At 47.6% G+C, this 23,459-nt stretch overlaps 1 protein-coding gene across 1 annotated transcript in view; it reads right to left on the bottom strand.

The window, feature by feature from the left end:
• Positions 1–23,459, bottom strand: part of SMARCC1 (SWI/SNF related BAF chromatin remodeling complex subunit C1) — a gene marked incomplete at its 5' end in the record, with an annotated part of 77,145 nt that overhangs the window by 9,824 nt on the left and 43,862 nt on the right. Inside the window, 5 exons of the mRNA XM_081881762.1 lie at positions 9,610–9,871; positions 16,668–16,802; positions 19,267–19,421; positions 21,082–21,196; positions 23,036–23,097. Of these exons, the coding sequence (XP_081737888.1) occupies positions 9,610–9,871; positions 16,668–16,802; positions 19,267–19,421; positions 21,082–21,196; positions 23,036–23,097 (729 nt within the window). The remainder of the gene's footprint in view (positions 1–9,609; positions 9,872–16,667; positions 16,803–19,266; positions 19,422–21,081; positions 21,197–23,035; positions 23,098–23,459) is intronic.

Raw genomic sequence — 23,459 nt, 5'->3', positions numbered from 1 at the left:
CGAGTTTCTTCAGCCACAAAATGTTTCCCCATCTGCCCTGGTTAGATTTGCACAGGCCTGTTAAGCCTGAGATTTCTCCAGCAGAATCAAGGCACTAATGTAAGTAATTAAAAAAGGGTGGGGGGTGGAGGACGACGACAGGTGGAAAGAATCTACTTAATCCAGCTCACACTAAGCTGGGCTTTTGGGGAAGAGGGCTGCACAGGTAACCCATCCCGCATTAAAAACTCAGAAAAATAAGCCAGTTGCCAAATGGCACCTTAAACCTAAGTTATGGTCGCCAAAGCAGAATGGCCACCGTTCCACCCCAACCGGTGGAATGTATTACTGTTATTCATTTCTATACCGCTTTATATTTTTTAAAAATCTCAAAGCTGTTCACGATACACCCAAACATCAAATAAAACAATCCAGGATATAACAAATTCAAGCTCCAAGGGGGATATTTCGGATCCTTCGAGTGGCATTTGGCTTTCCCCATATTTATTCATCTAGTGCAGGGTCTGACCGTTTGAAATGAGCTGTCGGAACTCAAGATTCTGGGTTGGCACTCTGACTTGGATCTTGGCTGTATCCCGCGAGGCACATCTGGATTTGTAAACCCCACACCTGGCTAAGTTTGTGGCCTTCTGCCTCCGATAGTTATTCCAGGCAAATTCCAAAACATTTCAGTGCACAAGTCTAGTTCATCCTCAATTGTCCTTTTCTCCCCGCAAGTTAGAAATGTTTCAGGTCTGAATTACTGAACTCCTCTTCCCAAAGACCCCGCCATCCAACTGGACTGAGTTCTTCTTCTGCCAAAGCTTATATACAGTGGTACCTCAGGTTACATACGCTTCAGGTTACAGACTCCGCTAACCCAGAAATAGTGCTTCAGGTTAAGAACTTTGCTTCAGGATGAGAACAGAAATCGTACTCTGGCGGCGCGGCAGCAGCAAGAGGCCCCATTAGCTAAAGTGGTGCTTCAGGTGAAGAACAGTTTCAGGTTAAGAACGCACCTCCGGAACGAATTAAGTACTTAACCCGAGGTACCACTGTATTTGCTCCACGTAATGTAGCATAGTAAGCCAAGGTTTTTATTAACCTGGCAGATGCTAGACCACTGAGTACTATTAACCTTATTCTGAAATAGCTACCTTCAAATACAAAATCATCATCAAGTTAGTTCTTGGATAATATTTAGATCTAGGCTTTGGATTTGCAACAGTTGTTTGGGCTCCGCTTTCTTGGTGAATGTTATTAGCATTTCTCGTGAGGCACTTTCAGAGTGAGTGCTTCAGTGGTGAGGGTGGGAATTAAGCTTCTTGGCCTCACCCAGAAGAATGGGGATAATAATCATGGCCCTACCTTACGAGAATGTTGTAAGGATCACTAGTGCTGTGAAGGGTTTGAATGAGCCATTTAAAAGGTATTTGTTCTGCCCTCTCCTCCTCCCCCAGGAGAAATTTCGGTGGGAGGCATGTTAGTAAAACACTTGGGGGTGCCCTGCCCTGCCCCAAGATCAGCTGGGGAGGGAAAAGCCCTCTGCGCTTCCACTGGCAACTCCACCCGCTTTCTGCCTGCCCATTTCTAAGCCTGCATTGTATTTCCTAAGAAAATGGCTTCCCACTAACATTATTCTTGCAGCGGAGACGCGGTGATCTGTTAAGGCAAGAGATGCTCGCGGGCGACTCTGTGATCGCAGGCAGCTTTCAGGCTGACAAATAACGTAGCTGAGACCATCCAGGATGGGGTGGGGGAGCCTGTTTCAAAAGTGGATTAAGCATTTTGGGCATTCCGGTCAGCAGGAAAAGGGGTGGGGGGGGGGGAGAGAGAATGCACAACACAAAATGCTGCTCTTTGGGAGGAAGAGGAAAATACGGCTTGAAACTCAGAGGCAATGGCGGGGGGGGGGGAGTGAAAGACAGTGAAGTGTGACCTACATAAGGAAAGGGAAAAGCTTAAAGGGGGAGGAGGGAGGCAGATGTTTCAGGAGGGAAGGTAGGTTCACTACTGTGAGAGGCAGCCTACTGAAAATGCCTGTTCCACGTTTAGGTCTCCTCCTCCTCCTCCTCCTCCCTCGGCCGGCAAAGTCACGCTGCGTGGCATCAGGCTCACATATGTTGCATGACACAGGCGTGTGCTTTGGGCTGTGCAGGGAAGCTTGAGCCTGGACAGGCCCCCCGGGGCTGTCCTGACACATTTATCGACTGCTCCTCCTCTGTTAATGGCGACTGATCACATTTTGTTAAGTGGAGAGTCTAGCATCAGCCTATCTATTTATTCCAAATATTTATTCCAAATATTTCTGTGCTGCCTTCTCAGCTTACATTTTTTTTTTATTAAAGAAAAAAAGCTTGATAGTGTTGCAGGAATTTATGTATAGGTTGGGTGGGGGGGGGTTGCCCCTCTAGCAGATATCATGCACACGCAGCCCACTACCAAAACCAGCACAATCGCTTTGTGACTTTTGTGATTTGTCCCCACAAACACCCCATCACAGTTTCTTCCTATCTGTTCAAAGGGCCTTTGCTGCACAATACCAAATGTAAGAATTCACTGATAAATGTATCTATGTACTGGCTCATTGGGAAAACGTCAGAAATTCATCTAGACCTGTGAGCTCAGCTACTCAGCAGCCCCTCTGCCTTAGTGATAATTCCTGCCATCCTGATACCTGAGTGCCAGACAGGTAGCCATTCCAGAAATAACAAACCCAGATGAAGACAAAAGGGTGTGATTAACTTGACTGGGAAACAGGGAAATATAAAGATCTCTTTTCTTACACTTGATGGGTGTTTGGTGGAGGGCAAGGGGAACCATGGGGAAGGGTCCAGGATGCTCAGATTACTGCCACCAGACTTTCCCTTTCATGATGTAACCATGATGTATTAGTGATGTAGTTTGGGGGTTGTAACATGGGGATTAGCAACTAATAAAAGTTTGGGGGCTCTTTTGTCGGGGCTTCCATCTTGTTCCACCTTGTGGCAGGTGGGAGTCCTGTCCCGACAGTCTTCAATAAAGACCAAGCCCTACTAGCTGCTGTTTGCTCTGGTATTCCTGGCTAGTGTCCTTGTTTTTTTGTCCAAGGGAGCCCTCAGATTTCTCCGTTAACATTAGAAAGAATTTATATTAAGCCAGAGCACTAAGGGCTTTTCCTGGGAGCTCAAAATATGCCACATCATGTTCTTTTGCTAGCCCTGACAAGTCCCCCTTCTAAGGTAAGCCCCCAACCCCACATTACGGGTTTTTTTTGGGTGAGGAGGAAGGCTAAGGGGTTATCACTTATAGAGACGCACTTGCAGGTTGAGAGCTGCCAACAACCCCGTCCCACCCCCAAAATGGATGACAGTCTAAGGTTGAGCAGGAAGTAGTGGCCGTGTTGCCTGACTGCCACTTAAGAAAAATAAGAGTGCCAGTGTGGTTTAATGGTTAGAGCACCAGGATTCGAATCCCGGCCCACTCAGCCAAGTAGCTCACTGGGTGACCTTAGGCTATTCACCGTCTCTCGGCCTAATGCACATCACAGGGCTCTTGTGAGGATAAAATGGGGGAGAAGAAGTATGTACACCACCTTCAGCTCCTTAGAAGGTGGGATATAAATGTAATAAATACATTTGTTATTAAATCAGATGAATGCAAGAGAAGCTCTCTACAGTGTGCAGGATGTGTCTAGCAGGGAGAGCATGGAAACCAGAGTCTCTTCTGTGGGGCAACGCAGTGCCATTAAGCGTGCTTACACACACACCCGAAAAATTATGAATGGGTTCCATAAAGCTGGACTGAGAGTCTTAATACCACTAGGCAAGCGCTGGAATCTGCCCTTCCTGCCGCATGTCTTCCCCAGGAGACCCAAAGAATCGCAAAGCCAGGCACTGAATAATTAAGCACGGTAGCTAATTTAGCATCAACTCTCCAGCTCCCCACTCCGCCTGCCGCAAACATTTCCATCACTTCTCTCCAGCGTGATAATTCACTCTACGCCAGTGGGAGAGACGGCAGCCCCCCCACCCCAAAACACCAGCCTAATGCACCAAGAGGGTTATTTTCTGGGTTAAGACCAATTTGGACACCAAGCAAGTGTCCAGGGAGCTTCTTCCGAACACATCAAGCAACGGGCAACGTAGTTTTTCAAGGCCAACACTGCCCAGACATAAAGCAAACTAAGTGGCACGCCAGGACTGAACTGGCTACCTTCAAATATTTATGGCTCCTAAATAAAATATCTCTGTCAGGAGGCACCAAGCAATGAAACTCACTCAAGTGTTTTCTGCAGGCATAAAAGGCCTGCACAGCTCAATGTAGTTAAATCATTCTCTGGCATCCTCAGGAGGCACCAACCCCTGCCTGACTCCCTTTACTGCCAGTTCCAACACAGGCAGCCTTTTTGCCTAGCCAGGTTTCAAATCCAGTGGGGCTATGTAGCGACTGCTAGGGCCGAGCTCATGGAAACCACCCTGGGCACTGGGCAGCCTCAAGTGGTGGCCCTGAATATTCAGACTGGAGCACCTCAAGACTCTTCGCAAAGGATGTTTCAGCTTAAGTCCAACAGCACGTAGACTAGTTTCTCTCCAGGGAACAAGCTTTGAACTAGAAGCTACCCAACAGAATAACGAGGTCTGGATTTGAAAGGGATTACATGAACCGTAAGAAAAGTCACAAGGGCACGGGAGAAGCAGCTCAGCCAGCCCTGGAGGTCTCAATTTGTGGGCGCTACTTTTCAGCGCTAGGTTAAGGTGCTGCAAGCAGGTGTGTTGCCTCTACCTGCCTTACGGCTTTTGCTGCCTCTCAATTTCTGATTCATATGAAGGATTCCCCACCCCCCATATGCCTGTTCTTCATCCGGTGAGACAAAGGACAACGTAGAAACATTTTAAACAAAATGCTCTGGATTGTAAACCATAGCTATCCCCCCCCCACTTTCTTCTTGGCTAGTAAGCATTTTATGGGCCCCTTCTCAGTCCCCATATCTTTTCTCGAGACCTGCCTATCACTTCAGCAAGGGACTTCGAGCCCCACGCTTCCCTGCATGCTCTGCCGGATTAGCGGTTCTGCTTTTTTTACGTATCACCAGGAGGCAAAGGCAAGCCTGCCAGGGAATGGTTGCCGAGGGTGGGGGTAAGAGGCGCGCAACCTTTCCCAGGCCACTGTGACGGAGCCAAGGAAGGAGGTCAAGCGGGTTGGTGGCCTCTGTGTGTGCTTTCTGCCTTGGGGCCTCCTCCTCCTCTTCCTTTCACAGAGAAGCCGTTTGGGGATGGTTGCAGAGGCTTCGCAAGCCTGCCTATCCCTCCACGCTGCCAGGATCACACTTGCAGAAATCCAACAGGCAGGCAGGCAGGCAAGCAAGCAAGTGCAAGCTGTAGCTTTCCTTTTGCAGATGAACAGGTGACACACAAGCTCACCCTGCACAGACTAACTGGGGCACGGAGCGCACACCTGGTGAGCTGGAGGTCAAGGGAACTGCAGGCGGAGACAAAGCAGGAGAGCAAGGTGGGAGTCTGAGGAACAGTTGCTCAGAGTGCGGAAAAACAGAGCACAACGGATACAGGCAACAAGCATTTTACGCAAGGGTTGCGTTCTGAGGCACTACTCGTTTTAAGTGAAATTGTGTGCATTGGGACCACCACTGAAAAAGCCTGCAAAGACCCTCCAAACCTCCTCCCTCAAACTTGCCACAGGCCTCGATTGCCAGTGCAAGGGCTCCTGGCATCGCCCCTGCAAAGGCTCGTGGGATTGCTAGGTGTCGTTCCTGCACAGTTTTCACCTTTTCTGCGCTCTCTTGCGACCGTTTTCGCCTTTTTCCTAGTCACTTCCGGGTTCATGGCAATGCACACGTGTGCAGTTATGCACACACTGAACTCACGTAAAATGGTCATTGCCTGTACTGACGTAAGAACCACCTGCTGGATCAGGTCAATGGCCCATCTAGTCTAGCATCCTGTTCTCACAGTGGCCAACCAGATGCCTCTGGGAAACCTCTCCCCTCCTGTGTCTTCCCGTAATGCTTCTTCTGGGAGGAGTGTGAGAGGAGACTCCAGTACAATTCACGGGTGTTCAGGGTGGTCTCCTTAATCCATGGTTGTACTGGAGGCCTACCGTGTGTCGTGCAGAGAACCACTGTTTAGCAGACAGATTCAAAACTTGCTGTGTGTCACAATAAACCATGTGTTACAAGCGCATTTGGTCACTGAGTGGAAGTTCCCCAAGAGAGACTTGGTGTTTTTCAATAGCACTGCATGCTCCCCTCTCTCCTGTGTGTCCTGCAGCAACACTGTGCGGCTTTTGCTGCCGGTCGGGGTTTTGGAAGGGTAGGTTGAGATGCTGCAGCAGTCTTGCATTGGGTGTGTGGGGATAATACAGCGGTTGGTTTTAGATTCTGTGTTCCCCCCCGTATATTTATGTAAACCACCCAGGGATCCTTGGGTGAAGTGTGGGCAGCAAGGACTAAAAATAAACAAAAGTATGAGTCCCGGAGCAGCCCTGCTGGAGCTGGGCACCTGCCTAGCCTTGGGTATTTCGTTTCCAACACTGGCTAGTCACAGTACCTCTAGGGCAGCAGAGGTGGTGAGATTCTACTCAGATATCATGGTCTAACATGTTTGAGGCTAGGACAGAAATCTCTGCTGGCTGGTCACATACATGCAGTTGTACATGCCGGAGTTGTACAAATGGGCAGTGGGAGGTAGAACCAGATAATAAACAACAACAACAACAAGCCCAGACAACAACAACAACAAGCCCAGACAAGTTTACAGAAGGAAATCAAAGGACTGTGGTGCTGCCTGCCTTTGATAGCTTCAAATAATGTCTAACACAGGGTGACTTAACTGCCTGTTCAGAGGTCTGATCTGAGACACACACACACACTTTTCTGATCTCCCAAGGGCTTGCTGATTTTGGCAGTGGCAGTGAACATAATAATAAATAAAGGAGACACAGTGCTGGCATGTGCAGAGTGTGTGCAACTGATGTGTACCACCAGAAAAAGCCTGAATGTGACCGTGTGGGGGTGGGTTTTCTGACCAAACCCTCTATTGATTGGCAGCCCGCAGAGGACTGGCCAAGAGTGAATGTGGCCCTTGAGCATAACATAAAATAATAAAAGTAGAATATGATAAAAACATACTATAATATAATAAAATAGGTTATCCACCCCAGATCTAATAGGGTCCTTGCGACATTATCAATCTTCATGGGGAAGATTGTGACGGTTTGTGAAGGTGAGGAGAACACTTGTGCTTTCTCTGAACTCTCATCCACTGCGCAAGCATTTTGTACGGGGCTGGAATTAAAATCAGCTGCCCCAATCTTTTGTCCTCCAGTTATTTTGGATTACAATTCCCATCAGCTGCAGCCTGCATGGGGAAAGAGTCATGGATGACACGAGTTGTATTCTAAACTAGGGGGCTCCAGGTTAAATTGGAGGTCACTGCAGGCTTGCCCAATGGGGGGAAGTTTCCTGCATCCCTCCTATACAGCAAAGAGCGCTGAAGCCCCCGCACAATGGGGCAACCTTTGTTGCTCATTCCTCTGACATTGCTGTGAGGAAAATGCTCATCCCTGCCACTCATTTGGACAACCACAGATTACCATGAAGTCTGTGCCAGTCATTCAGGGGAAGGAGGCTGTTAACAGGTCATTTTCCCAACCATGCCTTCATTTCAGGTTTTAATTAGTTTTGCTAGAGGACTCGCATTTGATAAGAGGCACAGACTTCTGGGGTACTGGAGCAAAAGAGGTTGAGCAAAATAAATCCATCCGGCTTCAATTGCTCATGTTTTCTGGCACCGCAGGCCTACAAGCACAGTGCCACTGATGAGAACGGACAGGTCTGGATTTTTAGCAACACATAACAGTTTACCCAGAAAGAATCGTGTACCTGACAAGTTGCCTCTTCTGCTTGCACCTCCCCATCTGTTGTCGCTCCATCGGAACAGCCTTGCCATGGTGTTCTTTGCTGCTTCCTCTTCCCATTTTAACTACTTCACTGCACCACCCTTCTCCTGATCCTATACTTCAAACTACTGTAAAATCTACCCCTGCCTTCCCTACTCATGGATCTGTTCGTGTTTCTTCCCAGAGAACAAACTGCTTTAGGATTTTGAGACTTCCAACTTCTTCCCAAAAGAGGATGCCGACTTTCAGGGTGAAGAAGCCCAGGCATCCGTTACGCAGAACTGTAGAGCTGGAAGGGATCCCAAGGATCTAGTCCAAGCACCCTGAAACTCAGTCCTCCGGCTGTTTTGGGACTACAACTCCCATCATCCCTGACTACTGGTCCTGTTAGCTAGGGATGATGGGAGTTGTAGTCCCAAAACAGCTGGAGGACCGAGTTTCAGGGTGCCTGGTCTAGTCCAACACGCCCCCCCGCAAACAATTTAGAGATCTCCAGCTGTTTTTGAACTACAATTCCCAGCATCCCTGACCATGACAGATGACAGAACTTGTAGTCCTGGAGACCAAAGTTTGGGAAACCCTGATTTAGATGAACATGCTAACTATCAGTAAGACTGATCCACTAAGTATTTTATCAAGGTAACAGTAGTGGTGAGAAGAGAGAGAGACTGCACTCCAGAAACCAAAGGCAGCATGAACTACACTCCTTTAGATGCTTTTGGCTTCTCAAAGCAGTTGTTGGCGTGCACACAATTGGCACATTAGAGCTGCTTGTCTTAAGTTACTTTCAGGAGGTTATGTGCTGTTTAATCCTCTCCTGACAGGTTATTGGAAAAGGTTCATCACGAGTTGATGCCTTGGGTTCAGTATTTTAAGATAGGGCTTGGATTTGAAGAAGCCTCCCTCGAGGACTTTCAACAGGGCGCTGTGAGGCAGTGGTGCTAGTGCATGTGTATCACGCCATGCCTAGTGTGGGGCAGCTAAGCAGATAGAACAAGCAGCCCCTGTTTAGAATGGCACTGCCCCCCCTCCAGGACACTGTAATCTGATGGGAGGCTTGCCCTCTTTCATTCATCGGCCTCCAGAGTGCTGATGGATTGACAGGTGTGGAGAAGCGTGATCAAGTGGGGCACTTACAAAAGGCCAGGAAATGGAAGATATAAAATGAGGAGATGAAAAGCGGTCATGATGAAATTACACAAAACGGTAGTGTGCGAAGCCAGCTATGAGGAAAGGTGCTCTCTCACTCTCTCACACAGTTATCCAGATCGGAATAACTCTTTTTTGATAACAAAGTGTGGGGGAAATGGCACGAGAGGTACTTAAGATTCAGAATTGCAGGACCTGTATGTCATAAAGTGGCCTGATGTTTCCCAATGCTCCAATACTAGGGCTCTGAATGATGTGTGCCCCTTGCAGAGCAAACAATGTATTCTGGGCCCATTGCTTGGCTTCTTGAGAACACCCAGCTTTCAAACTAAAAGCAAACCCCTACACTTCTACACATGGATGTGTCCCAAGCGTGCAGGCACACTGCTCCCTCTCAGCTATTTCTTTGTGCCCCTTTTTGCCATAAAGCTATGAATTTCTGGGAGTGGGCGTCTGCAGAAACGCTGCAGTGGTAATAAGCATACTTACCTGCTGAAACTGGCACATCTCCACAGTCCAGCCTCAGACCCGTTTCCAAACTTCCACCAAAAGCACAAGGGGGTGTATGTGTTTCCCAGCCCTTACCTGGCTGCGGTGGGTGAGGAGGGGGCATCTGGTGCTGCATCATGGGATACGGAGGAGGCTGCTGGTGAGACAACAAGCCCGGGTGGCTGGGTGTCCCCAGAGGGTTCATGCCAGGGCCGCTGGAATGCTGGTGGGACTGCTGGACGTTCTGGCTGTGCTGCTGCTGCTCCATTTGCTGGCGGGCACGGAGCTCCGCGTACTTCAGCTGCTCCATGTGGAAGTTCTGGCGCTCCGTCAGCAGCTGTTGCCTCTGCTGCTCCAGCTGATGGGGGAAAGGGAGAGATTCACAGCTGTGTATCGACTGAAAGCCAAGCTATAAAAAAAACCTTGTGCTTTTCCTTCCGTCCGCATACAAGTCTGTACAGTACAGCATTCCTTGATATTCGGTTAAAGCAGTGGCACCCAAACCTTTCCAGGCCACCACCTCCTGAACTAAACCAACAAATCCATTATGGAAAATGACACCGCTGAGGCTCAACTAGATCTTGAGCACCACCATCCTCATTTCTGGACTAATGCCCTTTTAAATATAATAATAATAATAATAATAATAATAATAATTTATTATTATACCCCGCCCATATGGCTAGGTTTCCCCAGCCACTCTGGGCGGCTTCCAACAAAATATTAAATACAATAACCTATTAAACATTAAAAGCTTCCCTAAACAGGGCTGCCTTCAGTTGTCTTATAAAGTCTGGTTGCTTTTCTCTTTGACATCTGGTGGGAGGGCGTTCCACAGGGCAGGTGCCACCACCGAGAAGGCCCTCTGCCTGCTTCCCTGTAGCTTTGCTTCTCGCAATGAGAGAACTGCCAGAAGGCCCTTGGCGCTGGACCTCAGTGTCCGGGCAGAACAATGGGGGTAGAGACGCTCCTTCAGATATACAGGACTGAGGCCATTTAGGGCTTTAAAGGTCAGCACCGACGCTTTGAATTGTGCTCGGAAATGTACTGGGAGCCAATGTAGAGCCATCACCTCACCCTGAGGGGGTATATTCTGTAAACTGTGCCATTAGAACTTGAATTTTCTTTTTTTATTGTGTCGCAAAAGCTTTACCAAATAAAATTTTAGAGTTCGAAGGGATCCTGAGGATAATCTAGTCCAACGCCCCGAAATGCAGGAATATGCAGCTATCCCTTATGGGGATTGAACCTGCAGACTTGGTGTAGTCATCACCACACTAACCAACTGAGCTATCCACCTCATTTTATGCTGTAAACAGCATTGCCAAACGTCTTGCTCTGCTTTCTTTTGGACTGCATCCGTGGGGCTGGGCTGGGTGGGTCTTGTTGCCTGGGCAGCCCAGGACCTCCAGACACACCGCCCAGGCTTGCGCCCCGGAGAAGTCACTTGGGTGCTGCTAAGGCAGCAAACACCCAATGTGGGAGGCAGCAGTTATGAGTTACCAGTCTCTGCACCCACAGCGGGGGCTGTTATTCTCCAGCAGCTTGACTTCAGCGCTAGAGGCGTCCTAAGTTATCTCTTGAGACAGACAGGTGTCAACAAGAGCTTTTTAATATGAAAGGTAATCTATAAATGCTTTATGAATCAAAACATTTCATATTAAATATTTAAACACTATAAAACGCTACTTATTCCATCCTGAATCTGCTGCCAATTTCATTGGATGTGTCCAAGTGCAAGTATCATAGAAAGGAGGGGGGACTATTTGCTTCTTCCATATCTCTCACAAGTTTTATAACATTCCCCATTGGCGATCTCCCCCCCCCCCCCCGGACTAAAAGGCCCTCAACACATTAGCCTTGATAGATAAGATGTTCTCCAACCCCTTGGTCATTTTGCTTGCCCCTTTCTGCCCCCTGTCCCGCTCTGAAACAGTCTTTTTGAAACAGGGAAGTCAGAACATTAAGTATAAAGAAACAGTAATGCTGCCCCCAGGTATTCATTTGTGAGAAGCGGGGGCCCATTATGCTGTGTCCGGCAGGCAGGTGCCAGCCCCAAAGTAGGAAGCGTCCTGGATTTCAATCCATATTGAGGATTAGAACAGGATAACTTGTGTGATGCATTTCCCCTGCACTCCCATGTTCTCACTGCACCATGTGCTTAAAACCCATCTCAACCACGCAGGGCACCATCCTTCTGGGAGAGCGCTCACAGCTGCATTCCAGTACTTGGGGTGGTGGGGTGGCCTCTGCAGCAAGCAGCAACTATGATGCATTTTATTTGTGCTAATATGCCTTGCTTTCTCTTCGGATAAACAAGACACATATTTCCAAGGATTCACCAGTGATAATAATGGTGTGTGGGTAGAAAAAACACACGATTCAATAGCTGGGGGGCAATTTCACAGCTGAAACTGCTCCGAGAGGAAGGCTTAATAAAGCAGCATTGTTGTGGCAGCTATCTGTGATGGAAACACACACACACGCTTCTCCTTCCAAATCATGGCTCTTTGGAGCTATAGCGCTGCCAAAATTGGCCACCTCATTCTTCCCTAGTGGGGCAAATAGCTAGCTAGCAACAGGCAGCAGCTCTTTAAGGGTCATACAAAAAGCAAAGGCAGCCGTGTGGGTTCATAAGGGGGGGGGGCGACGACCCCCAAAAGGGTACAACTGGGCAATACCTCTAGCAGTACGTTCTCCAAGCAGTTTTGCCATGTGCAATCACTGTGGCTGGCAGGGGGTGCATGCATGCGTTTAGCGGGCAGCGTATTCAAGGTGCTGTACAAAACATGTGAGTCAAGAACAGAATTTTAAGAGAGAGAATTTTAGCAAGCCAGTGTTTCACAGCAGATAAGAGTGTTGGGAATAGAGTGTCAGGGTTTCAAAACCCCACTCAGCCATGAAGCTTGGGCCAGTCCCTGCCTCTCAGCCTAACCTACCTCACGGGGTTGTTGTGGGGATTAAATGAGGGGGCGGGGAACCATGTCCGCCGCCTGGAGCTCCTTGGAGGGAAAGGTGGGATATAAATGCAGCAGCTAAGAAAATAAATTTTATGCCGCAGGAGTTGAATGGAGGAGACAATAGGAGAGGCTGGGAAAGGAGAAGCACGGATGAAGTGACTGGTGGCCAGCAGGAAGGAGGAGGCTAAGAAGAAGTTGGTTTGCTACAGTCTGAGAGGCGACACAGAACACAGCACATAGAATAAAGACATAGCAGAGGCAGAGCAGCCTTTCATCCCCAAAGCCCTGAACGCCTCTCGGTCAGAGGCAGGAAACTTGCCCACATCCCCACAAGTCAGGTTTGATAGGAGGCTGGGGCCACCTACAAGTAAATTACCTGGTGCAAATGACTCCAGGTGACCTGCCTTTGCCTGCAGTTTTAAACCCAGCTTCCGGGGCAAAGTAGTGCGGACAGCACCGTCCAGGCACTGCGCAAAGAGCTTTGCAGGCACAAACAACCAGCTGATCTGAAGTGCCTGCAACGTCCTTCCTGCCCAAGTCCAGCCTTTGCCATCGACAGTGACAGGTGTAGGCAGGTAGGGCTTGCTTGGCCATGACAGCCCCATGGGTCAAAAGGGGAGGCCTGGTGGGTCCCCGCAGGCTGGAGGTTGCCTGCCACCAGCTGTTTAGTCAAGAACCGACTTGTCGACCTTCTTGGGAAGATAGCACCAAGACAGGACCCTCCTCATATTGACATTTTAACTGCAAATTCATCTCAGCACACTAGCCTTTGGTTTCCAGTTTTCGAGGTCATGTAGAAAACGATGAGACAAAAATCACACCAAGATCAAGCTATGCACGGCACTCAACGCATGACGGCAAAAGCTGGGCAGGAGCAGAGATTCTGCTCACAGTGGTGACAGTAATCAAAGGGAGCAGTCCAATTGGGCCAGGGAGGGCTGACAGTGAGCAAAGCTTTCAGGATCTGTAATTGGGAAAGGTTGCCTTGAAGCGGGCTTTATATGACAAGAATCAGGGTGCCTAACCCAGGGCTGCAGCAGAAGCCACAAATGCTACATGCCAAGCCAAGGATACCCAGATGTGGCAACCAGATATTCGCCAAACGGAAAGCACAAACGCCTGCATCTGTTTGGTTTATACAACTGCTGTTGTTTTTTTCCCAAAAATATTGAGTATTATTATTTTGGGAAGGTATGACCAATGAAAGGAAGGAGGAAGGTCCAGAAAAAGAAAGTGTCATGTGGGAAGACAGATAATACCCGGGGTTTTCTGATACTTAATGAAATAGGAAATAAATCAGGATCTGAGGTTGTGAAATTCTGCACGAGGTCCTGAATTCAGCTCACACACTCTGCATCTCCAAATGGTGGGAGGGAGGCGGGGCAGGTTCAGCGTGTTGCGCAGCCTCTCAAATAACAGTGCACTGGAATTCGGTCTCGGTTCATATTCACTGGGTGGCTTTACCCAAGTTGTAACTTCATTGTTTAAAATGGTATCTTGCAAGTGGAAAATTTTTAATCTTGGCACCAGGCACACAAGTGAAAATGCTGCTCCAGGAATCAGGAACGAACACCCCCCACCCCCCACATGTCACTGTCAACTGTACATCGTAATACACTCTGTCACAATTTCTGGATTAACAAGTGCTCTTGACTCAGAATACAATTTGGGCTGACAGCCCTAAAACGGCTTCGGTTTACAAATTAGATCATATTATGCACAAACCTGTTGACTTCCCCTCCTCTGCTCCCCACTTCGAAACAAGGAGGAAACAGCCTTTATTGTGATATGAGAGGTTTTGGGCAACTGACCCACAGGAAAAGACTAAAAGCTGCATTTTTTTTTTTTTTAATCGCTGGGAGCTTTTCGGAGGGAAATTTACAAATGAGAAAGTCTGCTTGGAAAGAGACAGAATATCAGATGCCTGAAGATGGAGTGAGAATGGCTGATGCAACAGAGGATTTTCCTTAAAGATATGGGAACCCAGGGAGAATCTCCCCCTTAGCAACAGCTCTTACCTTATCTGCCAATCAGCAGCGGGGTCTGTGAGCTGGTGGGGAGGAGCAAGTCAGAGATGCTCAGCAGAGGAGCTGATGATACAGATTTTTATTTTTTGGTGTGGGGGAGTGGAAGACACAACACACCTCCTCACACGGGGCTGAGCCAGAAAGATGCAGCCTGTCTTGGCAGTCTGGTACGTCAGGTGATAAATGCCAGCAGGAAAATGCAGTGGCAGAGAACCTGTTTTTGCATGCAGAAGGACCCAGACTCAAACCCCCACATCTCCAGGTGAGGCTGATGTACTGCCAGGAATCCGGGAGAGCCATTGCCAGTCAGTATAGACAAATTCTGATCAGCACCATGGCATCAGGAGGAATGGGTTAAAGACTCCCCCACAGTCCACCATCCTAACCTGGCTTGGGTCGCCCTCATGCTGGCTATCTAAGCTGTTAAAAACCACAACCACCACACCTGCTAGGTAGTTGAGTGTGGCCCTAAAGGAGGGGAAAAGCTGAAGGATGAGGGCAGAAGAACCTAGAAGTTATTACGCGTCAGAATCTGGACAACACATATCCTTTAAGCATTCCAATTGTGGAAAATAATTCTCCCTGCTCTCTGACAGACAGCTGCCGCACCCACTGCTAATTTTCCCAGTCCAGGACAAGATGACAAGCGGGAGAAGCTCAGGATGTCCTGAGAGGGGGTGGGGCAGACAGTTGCTGGTTTTTGGTCCAGAATGATTACCATGCTCTAAGCCCACTTGCAGGTTTCCCACAGGCACCTAGTCAGTCACTGTGAGAACAGGATGCTGGGCTCTTCTTAAGTTCTTAACCTCCCCATTCAGTGCTAAACCAGGGGAGCAAGCTGTCATCATCCAGGCAGGCCCCCGCAGCAGTCAAGCAGAATTACCTGGCGGACCTATTAATGCCAACATCCTCTCAACATGGAGGGGGATGTCCCTAAGAGAACACAAGCTCCTCCTTGCCTATTCCTTCCCTTACATGAAACCCAAGGCCCCAATTCACTTGGCCTCCAGACCCCTTGATCAGGAAGAAAACAAGATGCAAATGTAAGGGGCTGTGTGATGAGAAAGAGAACAAGCCCTACACAGAATGGACAGTCTACCCAGCACAGTCATTTGGGGTTGCTGGGAGCCATAGCCCTACATCTAACGGGCACCAGGTTCGCAAATGCCGTCACAGAAACCGAGCTGAAGAGTATGTCACAGAATCGCAGAGTTGGAAGAAACACCATCTAGTCCAACCCCCTGCTCTGTGGGTCTGCTCTGCCCATACAGAGGGCAAGAGCAGTCCAACTTCTGACTTCTTGAAGCAAATCAAAACACTACAACTGACCTGGATTTTGGAGCCTGGGCCAAGCTCCTAGGTGGACGGTGCTTTATTGCACAATGTTTCAATTTAACTAGTTATAGGCTTCCTCTCTAACTTTTACTGCAATGCAGAGGTGCTGTCCAAGACAGCTGTCGGATGTAAGAAGAGCCTATGCAGGTGCCCAAGGATTCCACCCATTAGCATCAGCCTTGCTTTGCCCTGAGTTATGCCCTTTTGCAGTCTCACCAAGGTCCAATCCTAGACAACGCTCCTGCAACTTTTAAAGGGAATCTAATTAGGCTGGCATTTGAGGGTCCTGTGAGGGGTGGTGGAAGGAACTGCTAATGAGATATCCCAACACACACACACACACACACACACACACACACACACAGCCAAGGGATCCAAGGGAAAGTGACAAGAGGCAAACCAACTGAATTCTGGGTGTTCAGAACCTGTTTAAGCAGCAGCCTGACCAAGGAGAAGGCTGTCTAGGAAACAAATCAGCACTCTCCATTTTGAAGCAACTATCCTCAGATACTCAGTGTCCCCAACCGTTCTCCAATTTTTCTTGCATTGGACAGGAAAAAACCAAGTCCACAGTGTCGCAGAACTGAAATAAGTAATCACTCCATAAATGCATATGGAATGAAACTTTCAAAACCATATGAAGAGTAGATCTGTACAGATGTGCATTATCCAAAAGCAAGGAGGCATCATCAATGCACAGGAGAGATGCAGCATTTAAATGCTGATGAAAAGCTTAAACTGACACAGCCCCCAAAGTACCAAGGCCACTGAGCTTTCGGGGGGGGGGACACCATATAAAAAATAAACATGCCCCCTCCCCAACCAGTCTTACCGCCTCTTTCTCTCTGTCCATGATTGTTTCCAGCTCCTCAAAATGACGGAGTTTGATCTCCAGTTTCTTCATCTGTGTTTCCACCAGGAGGGCGACCAAGGACTTGATCTTCCTTTCCTCAACAGCAGCTAGATGCTGGGAGGAAAAGCACAAACACACACACCTTACCTACATGCAGAAGAAACGATAGCAAAGCCCCCCCCCCCAGCTTTTTCATTTGGACCAAACCTTTTCTGACTTCTAACCTGGTAACAGTTCATTTTCCTCTTCAGATTTCAGGGGGCTTATCAAACATACAGCGTCAAAGTCCTTTGAAAATGTGAACTAGCTGGTCTGAAACTGCATGAGGCAATAAGTGAGGTTTGAAGGTTCAATGGTAGCTTATTTTTATGCTATCTACAGTATTTGCTTGGGAATCTGTTTAATGCCAAGATTTATCAGAGGGCCAAAGTAGCCCCTGATATATCCTCCTCTGCCGCTCGCATGGAGTACTAACCCGTAGACTACTGAAATTGAAACTGTACAACTACTTTACGTAGGAGCTCATTAAGGGTAAAGGTAAAGGGACCCCTGACCATTAGGTCCAGTTGTGGCCGACTCTGGGGTTGCAGCGCTCATCTCGCTTTATTGGCCGAGGGAGCCGGCGTACAGCTTCCAGGTCATGTGGCCAGCATGACTAAGCTGCTTCTGGCGAACCAGAGCAGCGCACGGAAACACTGTTTACCTTCCCGTCGGAGCGGTACCTATTTATCTACTTGCACTTTGACGTGCTTTCGAACTGCTAGGTTGGCAGGAGCAGGGACCGAGCAACGGGAGCTCACCCCGTCGCGGGGATTTGAACCGCCGACCTTCCGATCAGCAAGTCCTAAGCTCTGTGGTTTAACCCATTACAACAACCTATAACAAAGTAGTATGTTAAAATTTCCACTCATGTACATAACTTCATTTACTCCAATGTTTCTATAACACATCTTGAAAGACTGCTCAAGATGGGCTTTGACACTGAAGTTATGATCATGGGAGCCTCTGGAACAGCTGTCATGCTGAACTGGCACTACTAAGAGTACATTTTGATACACGGGACCGAGTCATACCCAAGACACAAAGCAGGGCTGGCTAACAGGTCGCAACAATTCCCATATTTTTCATGCAAACCAGGAGGGCGATTGGTTCATCTACTAAGAGCCTATTGGATCAGGCCAATGGCCAATCTAGTTTAGCATCCTGCCCACACAGTGGCTGGTACCTGTAAGAAGCCGACCAGGAGGACTTGAGCACACCAACATCCTCTCCACTTGGAAGAGAAAAGCAGAACACGGTTGCCCCACGATTCAGCTTTGGAAAGCACCAAACTGCCAGTAACGACTCCCTCTTTTATGAGCGGAGGATGCCTATGTCTCCATGGAATTCAAACTGACCACACTGATTGGTAGCAACTCTCTAACCCTCACTTGAAAACGCCAAGGACAGAACCTTGGGACATTCTGCATACAAATCAGATCTTCTACCACTGAGCTACAGGCCCTTCCCAAATTAGCCAGACACCTTTTCTCTACTCACACCTTAAAGAAAAGGAGGCTTGGCTTAGCTAAGGCAGAAGAGCCACCCCTCCTGTTTGCAGAATATTCATCCTTATTCGGTTTTGTATTGCTTGCTTTAATGACACCTATCAGTTTGTGATGGATGGGACACTTGCAGCAACGTATGTTATACAAGAGCCCTCTCCTCAGGCTGTAAGTCTCAAACACTCGGAGATGGTACAAGTCAGGCTGTGGGAGTATCTATGCTTGAAGGGGAAGGACCCCTCCACTAAGACGTATGATGGCCCCAAATTTCTTGAACATGCTATTTTGCCATTGATTTCTCCATTCGTTGGGTATATTTCTTTCCGTTTCATTCTTTAACAAGAGACGCGTCATACTACCATTCTGTGAAGATATCACTGTTCAAGATGGAAGTGATAGGCAAATAAGGAACAGCCCTTCTTTTTAAGGAAGCAGAACCCAAGAAGCGGGCAGGGGGAATCATGGGGAGAGCTTTGCTAAAGAGGGTCTCTGTGCGCTAGCCTGGAAACCGGAAAACTGAGACCAGAGCAGGAGAAAAACATCTATTTTGCGCCAAGTGCCGAAGGCCAGAAAAATGAGGAAATTCCTCCTCCGGTTCTGTAAGTTCCACACAAGGGCTTCCTTCAGCCACACTTTCTAAGTTCTGTTTTCAAATGTGCTAACCTCCCAAGGAATTGGTAATGGGTTTATGAGGAAAGGAATGCCTGGCTGAGTTCTTGAATCTTCTCGCCACCAAAAGAAATAGCCCATCAAAAGCTGAACAAGAAGCTGACAAACTTTCTGGATAGGCTCTCTCACTGTGCCTTTTAGAAAGCCCACAATGGCAGCCTCAAACCCATTCACAGGGAAACAAATTTCATTTAATGATAACATTCATGCAGCTGAAGCCGGGGAGCACAGAAAGTGCATTTTAAAAAGGCATGAGAAGCAGAAACAAGCTCTATTGGTGCCTTTGCAAACAATGGGGTCATTTTAAAAGCGTTCCCTGAACAGCACCGGAAACCAGATGCAGTGGAAATCTGTGCCCGACAAACCTTGGCTTTGGTGGCAGCCGAGGCGAGGGCAGCAGCTGCAGCCGTTGCCACGTTCCCTTCAGAGATTTCGTGCTCCACTCTCTTCTTCCCAGCGTCGCCCTCCTTGTCTTTGCACACATCAAGGTTCTCCTTGTTCTCGTCTGCCTCCTTCTCATCTAAACAAAAACACTCCCTAGTTAGTCTTGCACATCCCTTTAGCGCAGCTGATGCCACCATCTCGCTCCTGATTATTTGTGTAGTGCTCAAACTTATAGCATAAAATAAGACCATGAAGTACTTTCAGCTTCACTCTCGGAAAGACACCACTAGTTGGGATAAGCTGTCGTCTTGGGTGCCCTCCTTAGAACAGCAGAGAAAATAGACACCTCTGGCTCGGCCCGCCCCAAGAAGGACTTGGTGTGCTCAGTGCACCCATTCAGAATGTCCCCTTCCATTTGAGAAAGAGAAATATTGGTTTTCGAGTTTAAAGTCAAGGGACTGCTGCAGTGAGACAGCTTCCTAACAGCTCCCAGAACCAGCTCACTGGATATACTGGCCTATCCATGATTTGCGAAATAATCATTTGACCGTCACCTTTCTCTTGTTACCAGGCTAATGATGATGCTTTGGGCAAAGGGCTCCACTAGCTCACCTCCTCCACCCCAAACTATGCAAATCAACACTAAAGGTAAGAGAAATTATTAAAAACCTATCCCCCGACCCAACTATTTAAATTTCAAAAAAGCAGACTCAATTGTTCTAAAGGACATAAATGTTTTCATGATTTAAGTTACAGATAGGTAGCCGTGTTGGTCTGCCATAGTCAAAACAAAACAAAGACCAACTAAGTCAGTTCTTGGTATGAGCTTTCGTGTGCATGCACACTTCTTCAGATACACTGAAACAGAAGTTTCCAGACCCTTCTATATAGTGAGAAGGCTTTTTCCTGTAAGACCTATTGCAGTCGTTAAGAGTCGTCAACAGGCTCATCACAGCTATCTGCCAATCACCCATTCCCACCACCCTTCTGAGTAATACCCCTCCCCACCTTCTCACTCAACTGACTTAGTTGGCCTTTAAGGTGCTACTGGAAGGAATTTGTTTTGTTTTGTTCATGATTTAAATTATCGAGTTTCTGTCAACTGAAAGGCAGAGAAGACAGCAAGATACTTAAAAAGTGGGCACAGCCTGCCCACCTATTCTTTCCGATTAAGGCTGAACCAATGGCTTAGCAAGAGGAAATCACACACCCAATTCCTATTAGGCAGGGCTGCTTCAGCTCAGCATTTGTTACCCAAAGTGTACAACCAAGATGAAAAGAATTCCTGCCTGAAGCATGAAAGGATTTCAAATAAAGATTTAGCGCCTGAGCCAGGCTTGTGAGATAAAGCCTGAATATGGACTACTGCATTCTATCCAAAGCAGACATGTTACGGTGGGGTAGGGGTTGTTGATGTTTATTTGGCCACGGACACATTTGCAAACTGGAGAAAATGTGGGGATCTCCATGGGAGCACAGGCCACAGCCGTAATCACTTGTGCACTGCAACCACTCTCTCCCCTGGCAGCTACTAGGCTGGGAAAAAAATATTTTTGCTTTTCTTCTAAACTAATCAGGGTATTTTCCTGGCTATAACAGAAAGCCTTTTCAAGCCTTAATTTCATTGGCGGCGGGAAGGGAGCAAAGGGAAAGCCCTTGTGGGTGCCATGTTGGCAACTCATGCTATGGGGAAGTATGCCTTTGTTACAGCTTAATTTATGAGACATGCCTGGAACTACAGGGAAAACACTTTAAAGCCTGTGCGCAGCTGGGAAAGCGAAGCTGCAGCTTCCTACCTGGCTTGGAGTCCTGGGATACGTCGCCATCCTGCTCCTTTTCTGCGTTTTTCTCCTCGTCTCCTTCCTGCGCCTTGTTTCCATCTCCAAGTTCATGGTCCCCTTTGTTTTCAATCTAGAGCATATGAAAAGTGGGGGAGGCGCACTGTAATTAAACAGCCCAGGGAAACGAAATTTTAAGGTTTCCGGGGGGGGGGGGCGGTATTCCTCTTGGCAACCGTAGTTACTGAGCAGGAAACAGATAACTGCAGAAGCACAGACACAGCAGCCCATGAAAATAAAGGACAGCTTTCCTGAAGAACATCTGTGGATTAGGAACACCAAGTGTTCACTTTAAAAAAAGAAATAGCAAGGGATGTCATACCCCCTAAATAGGAGGAGAAGGCAATTGTTTCCTTATTTAGAAATACTCTTGACAGATTCCAAAGCTCCAAACTAGAAAAGCCAGCTTAGAGTCTTCAGTGAATACTCTTGGCTTCAGTTTCTCTATGTGTTAAAAGGTAAAGGGACCCCTGACCATTAGGTCCAGTCGTGGATGACTCTGGGGTTGCGGCGCTCATCTCGCTTTACTGGCCGAGGGAGCCGGTGTACAGCTTCCAGGTCATGTGGCCAGCATGACTAAGCCGCTTCTGGCGAACCAGAACAGCGCACAGAAATGCCGTTACCTTCCCGCTGGAGTGGTACCTATTTATCTACTTGCACTTTGACGCGCTTTCGAACTGCTAGGTGGGCAGGAGTAGGGACCGAGCAACGCTCACCCCGTCGCGGGGATTCGAACCGCCGACCTTCTGATCGGCAAGCCCAAGAGGCTCTGTGGTTTAACCCACAGCATACTGGACCTAAAACTAACTCCAAATATTCCCTTCTAACAACAAAAGAGCATAGTGGGGAAAACAACATCCAATGAAATAAATCCCGTACTGGAAGTCCAAACTGGTGGATTTCATTGACTGCTTTAGCATGGTTTAACCCAGCCTTCGCCAACCTGGTGCTCCCCAGACGTTTTGTACTATAATTTCCATCAGTCTCAACTAGAGTGTAGGCTGACTGGGGCTGATGGGAGCTGTAGTCCAAAACATCTGTAGTCCAGTATACCTGAAGGAGCGTCTCCACCCTCATCGTTCTGCCCGGACACTGAGGTCCAGCGCCGAGGGCCTTCTGGCGGTTCCCTCATTGCGAGAAGCAAAGCTACAGGGAACCAGGCAGAGGGCCTTCTCGGTAGTGGCGCCTACCCTGTGGAACGCCCTTCCAGCAGATGTCAAAGCAATAAACAACTACCTGACATTCAGAAGACATCTGAAGGCAGCCCTGTTCAGGGAAGTTTTTAATCTGTGATATTTTAGTGTATTTTTGGTTTTTATGGAAGCCGCCCGGAGTGGCTGGGGAAACCCAGCCAGATGGGTGGGGTACAAATAATAAATTATTATATTATTATTATTATCTGCACGGCACCAGGTTGATGTAGGATGATTTAGCTCAATATGCATAGGCACCTGTCTGCTCTGTAGCAGATGTAAACAAAAGAATCCTGTGTTTACTTTGGCATTCCTCAGATCTTCCTACTCAAGTCTCCTGCTTTAAGTTAGCAGTATGTTTTAAAGGGATTACATATGTTTATATTTTAATGCTTGTGCAATTGGTTTTTATACCTGAAAACCGTTTAGAGGTTTTTTTTAAAAAAAAAACAATGAACTGATGTACAAACTTTATGAAACAAATAAAAATAGAAGCCGATTTTTGCATTAAGCAGGACATAAATAAATACATAATTTTAATTTAGGTAAAAAACAAGATGTTTTCTTAAAATAGGTGAAAACAAACTCTGAGCTTGTGAAGATGGGACTTTATTTTCATTCAAAGGCTTCTGTATTATTATTAATAGTAATAATTCATACTCATGAAATGCTTGAAGCACTGCACAATTTTTTAAAAATGGCATTTGAAACAGTCAGACCTTAACTTTTTCTGCCTGTGGTCCATCTGTCTCTGTCTCCATTTTCTCTTCTTCAGCTCCATCTGTAAGGCAGAATAATTAACACTTAATACAAAGCTGACCGTGTGGCAGCAGGAACAGTTATTGATAACCCATCATAGGACTAATGGAAGTCTCTTGTTTTGTTTTTCAGAGCACTTTCAAAAAAGCATCATCACATTGAACAAGGCGATCGCAGCTCAATCCCTGCTGGCCTTGGGTAATCAAACCTTCAAATCAGATCAGCATTACGAGTCATCCCGTCCCAGGAATCAATGCTCCTCTGCCCACCACTGGTCTGAGAATACACTGGCAGGCCTATGCTACATATGCATATATATGTACAGCGGTACCTCGGGTTACATACGCTTCAGGTTACATACACTTCAGGATACAGACTCCGCTA

This window comes from Podarcis erhardii (genome assembly GCF_964252035.2).
Source record: "Podarcis erhardii genome assembly, chromosome: 12".
NCBI lineage: Eukaryota > Metazoa > Chordata > Lepidosauria > Squamata > Lacertidae > Podarcis > Podarcis erhardii.
This window is presented reverse-complemented; position numbering and strand designations above follow the sequence as displayed.